The sequence below is a fragment of the Salvia hispanica genome, chromosome 5 (genome assembly GCF_023119035.1).
Source record: "Salvia hispanica cultivar TCC Black 2014 chromosome 5, UniMelb_Shisp_WGS_1.0, whole genome shotgun sequence".
Taxonomy (NCBI): Eukaryota; Viridiplantae; Streptophyta; class Magnoliopsida; order Lamiales; family Lamiaceae; genus Salvia; species Salvia hispanica.
Genome location: NC_062969.1, coordinates 17056535 through 17061168, shown reverse-complemented (window position 1 = coordinate 17061168; position 4634 = coordinate 17056535). Strand labels below are relative to the sequence as shown.

Here is a 4634-nt window from a genome sequence, read left to right as displayed (position 1 = left end):
TTCCCTCTGATCGGTGAACTTAAACACTTAGTAAAAAAACGAAATTTGCTGAGCATCTGGGTCTAAGAGATGAGCTTTTCAAACTTGTGCATTGTCTCAGAATTTCAAAAATCATTTTGGGTTTTAGATGTATTTTTCCTTTTTTTGTATTTTAATAAAAACTTATTCAAGTTATTTACAACTAGGTGTTTAAATATTCCTGGGAATTAGCTGGTCCAGTCAGTTGATCGAAAATTTTTATCCTATCTACCTAACCCAGTAACTCCCGAAGAATATTTAAACATGGTTTCTTAGGCAATAGTGGAAGGTGTGTGGAGTGGGATTTCTTCCACTTCACACAACTCTGAAGTATCCCTAAACACCTTCACTCTATGACTATTAACAAGGAAAGGAACAGAGTTAGCATTGACTCCCTGAATTTCAACTGCTCCATGTGCTCGAATGCCAACGATTGTGTATGGGCCTATCCACTTGGACTTCCGCTTTCCAGGCATGAGCTTGAGCCTTGACTGAAAAAGGAGTACTTTCTGCCCGACCTGCAGCTCCTTGACCCGAAGGTTCTTATCGTGCCAGAGTTTGGTCCTCTCCTTATACCACATGGCTGAATCATATGACTCCAGCCTCAATTCCTCTAGCTCCTGCAGTTGCAGCTTCCTCTCTTCCTCACAGGCATGAGCTTTCATATTCATTTTCTTGACTGCCCAATATGCCTTGTGTTCTATCTCGACGGGCAGGTGACACATTTTTCCAAATACCAATCTGTAGGGCGACATTCCAATTGGTGTCTTGTAAGCGGTCCTATAGGCCCAGAGGGTGATTTGGAGTAGATAACCGATGGTGGACTCCATATTTTCTCATCAGTGCTTCAATCTACCTATTACAGAAGTGAGTCCACTGGTCTGAGATGATTGCTCGGGGCACCCCATATCGGTTGAATATATTGGCCTTCAGAAACTTTGAAACTTCCTTCAACTCGCAGGAACTTGTAGCCTTGGCCTCTATCCATTTGGACACATAGTCCACAACAACCAATATATATGTATTCCCATAAGAAGATGGGAATGGGCCCTTGAAGTCAATGCCCCAAACATAAAAAATCTCACAGACTATTATCGGAGTTTGTGGCATCTCATCTCTCATAGAAATCCCTCCGGTTAGTTGGCACCTATTGCAATTCTGTCAGAACTCATAAGTATCCCTATTCAGTGAGGGCCAGTAGAAACCACTATCCAGGACTTTTCTTGCAGTTTTCCTCGGGCCGAAATGGCCACCACATGCCAGTGCATGGCAATGGTTGAGTACGTCTCTTTGCCCCCACTCAGGAATGCATCTTCTTATCACTTGATTTGAACCCATCTTCCAGAGGTATGGGTCATCCCAAAAGTAGTACTTGGCTTCACTTTTAATTTTCATCCTCTGGGCCCTAGTGATTTCTTGTGCAGCAGGTAGTTCTCCAGTAACTAAATAATTCGCCAGGTCTGCGAACCAGGGCTCCTCATTTGGCTTGCCTTTTCGTTTCTCTGACTCCTCAGGGCCAGTTAATGCTAACACTGCTACCCATCTGATGGGGCTGGTAGATCCCCCTAAGTAATACAAATGCTCTTCTGGAAAAGCATCGGGTACGGCTTCCTCATCTTCCCCTTGGACAATTCTGCTTAAGTGGTCAGCCACTCTATTCTCGGTCCCTCTCTTATCTCTGACTTCCCAGTCGAACTCTTGCAATAACAGCACCCATCTGATTAGCCTTGGCTTGGATTCCTTCTTGGCTAGGAGATATTTAATGGCTGCGTGGTCAGTGAACACTATTGCCCTCGACCCCAAGTAGATATGGTCGGAATTTTTCAAATGAGTACACCACAGCCAACATCTCCTTCTCGGTGGTGTCATAGTTCTTCTGGGCCTGGTTGAGAGTCTTTGAGGCATAAAATATAACATAGCTTTTTCCTTCGATCCTCTGGCCCAAGACCGCTCCTATTGCAAAGTCACTTGCGTCGCACATTACCTCGAAGGGGTAATTCCAGTTGGGCGAGTGGATTATCGGAGCTGTGACCAGACGATCTTTGAGTAGCTGGAAGGATTTTTTACACTTATTATCAAACTCAAACCCCACATCATTCTGGAGAAGTCTTGTCAGGGGCTGGGCGATTTTTGCAAAATCTTTAATGAACCTTCGGTAGAACCCAGCATGCCCCAAGAATCCTCGAATTTCCTTCTGATTCGTTGGGTGTGGAAGTTTAGAGATCACCTCCACCTTCGCTTGATCCACCTCGATGCCCCTTTCCGATACAACATGTCCCAGTACTATCCCCTCCTTGACCATAAAGTGGCATTTCTCATAGTTTAGCACCAGGTTCTTCTTCCTGCATCTCTCCAAAACAACATCCAGGTGCCCCAGGAAAGTCTCGAAGGAATCTCCATATACGGTGAAATCATCCATAAAAATTTCTATGCAATCCTCCAGCAAATCTGAGAAAATGCTCATCATACATCGCTGAAACGTCCCAGGTGCGTTGCATAGACCAAACGACATTCTTCGGTAGGCGTATGTTCCAAAGGGGCAGGTAAATGTGGTCTTCTCCTGATCCTCCGGATTGACATAGATTTGGAAGTATCCACTGTAGCCATCTAGAAAGCAGAAGTATTGCTTTCCCGCCAACCTTTCCAGCATTTGGTCGATGAAGGGTAGCGGGAAATGATCCTTGCGTGTGGCCGCATTGAGTTTCCGGTAGTCTATGCACATTCTCCACCCCGTGACTAACCTTGTGGGCACAAGCTCGTTGCGGTCATTCGTGACTACTTGTATTCCTGATTTCTTCGGCACCATGTGAACAGGACTCACCCACTCGCTATCGGGAATGGAGTATATGATTCCCAGGGCCAGCAGCTTCAATACTTCTTTTAAGACTTCCTCTCTCATGTTGGGATTGAGTTTCCTCTGGAGATCCCGGTGTGCCTTGGCTCCTTCTTCCAAACGGATGTGGTGCATACATAGATCGGGGCTGATCCCCACCAGGTCAGATAGAGTCCACCCTATTGCTTTTTGGTTCCTCCCCAGCACTTCCAATAACTTGATCTCCTGCTCCTGGGTCAGATGGTCGTTGATTATGACAGGCAGAGATTCACCTTCGCCTAGGTAGGCGTACTTCAGACCAGGAGGAAGGTTCTTCAACTCTTTCTTTGGAGGGGGTACTTCAGGTGGCAACGGGTTCTTCTCCATACCTTTCTTGACTAGCTCGTCCAACTCTGGCAACTTTTCCACACTGGCCAGTTGGACTGATCCCTTGGACCCAGGGGATCCTGCTTTGCCACAGAAGTCCATTATTGCCTTTGTGATTTCTTCATCAGATAGCCCTTGCTTAATAACTGCTTCACACCATCCTGCAACTTCTTTTTTCATGGATTCAGTCATCTCCGAGGCATTAGCATGTTCCTGCAATAGTTCGGTCTCAAGAAACTCCTGGACCAGGGGGTTAATGACATCAACAAAATGGAGGTTTTCCACGTCAAGTGGTTTCCTCATAGCTTCATCAATGCTAAAAGTGAATTTCTCCCCATTGTAATCTAAACAGATGGTGCCATCAAAAACATCAATTATAGTCTTAGCGGTCCTCAAAAATGGTCTTCCTAAAAGAACGCCACTAGACTCAGCAGTTTCATTTTCACTCATCTTTATCACATGGAAATCAGCAGGGTATAGAAAATCATGTACTTTTACTATCACATTTTCTAACACTCCTTCAGGGCTAATGCATGATCTATCAGCTAACTGGATCACCACTTTCGTGTCAGTCATTCTTGCTCCTACCAGTTTTTTATATATGGAAAGCGGTAACACATTAATAGACGCACCTAGATCACACATAGCATGCTCGACTCTAACACCTCCTATAGTGATAGGTAAGGTAAACATACCTGGGTCAGTCTGCTTCGACGGCATTATCCTCTTCTGAATTACTGCAGATACATTCTCCCCGATCACGATCTTTCCATCGGATTTTGCCTTGCCCGCAATGAACTCCTTGATGAATTTGCTGAACGGGGGCAGCTTCAAAGCTTCCAGGAACGGGAGATTGATTTCCAATTTTCCAAAGATCTCCATGAAGTCCACGGGGTTGTCCTTTTTCTTCTTGGCATCCCCTCGGTAGGGAAAAGGTTTCACCCTCTTTGCTGCGTTGGTAGGATCTTCTTTAGAGGGTTCTTCAGTCTCTCCTTTCTCCTCTTCAGTTTCTACCTCAGGCTCCGGGTCTAGGAAAAATGGGTCAGCCATTCGATGTAACGGTCTTCCCAAATCACCGGCTTGGATACCATCCTCTGCTCTGACTTCTTCTTCTTTGGTATCTTCTTTTTGCTGGACCGGGTGGATAACATCCTCGCTCATTGGCACTGGTATCTCATCATTTACTTTCAACTTGGGTCCTTCATATGCTTTTCCGGATCTCAGGGTAACTTGGCTGACATTTGCCCTGTCTGGTGGCTTTACTGAGGCTGGAATTCTCCCTTCATTTCCTCGCATATCGCTCAGGGACGTCGCGATCTGAGATAATTGCTTCGACATCAGATCCATTGCGGCCTTGTGTTCCTGCTGAGCATCCTGGAGCTTGTGGACTACGTCATTATTGGCCAGTAAGTTGTTC

At 45.5% G+C, this 4634-nt stretch overlaps 1 protein-coding gene across 1 annotated transcript; it reads right to left on the bottom strand.

Moving 5' to 3' along the window:
• Positions 1-290: 290 nt before the first annotated feature.
• Positions 291-848, bottom strand: LOC125189530. The gene has a single exon (XM_048086801.1). It carries the CDS (start codon positions 846-848, stop codon positions 291-293), a length of 558 nt encoding a protein of 185 aa, XP_047942758.1.
• Between the last annotated feature and the right edge of the window lie 3786 nt (positions 849-4634).

Coding starts and splice junctions, on each gene's coding strand:
- LOC125189530 (XM_048086801.1), bottom strand. CDS start 848: ATGGAGTCCACCATCGGTTATCTACTCCAAATCACCCTCTGGGCCTAT.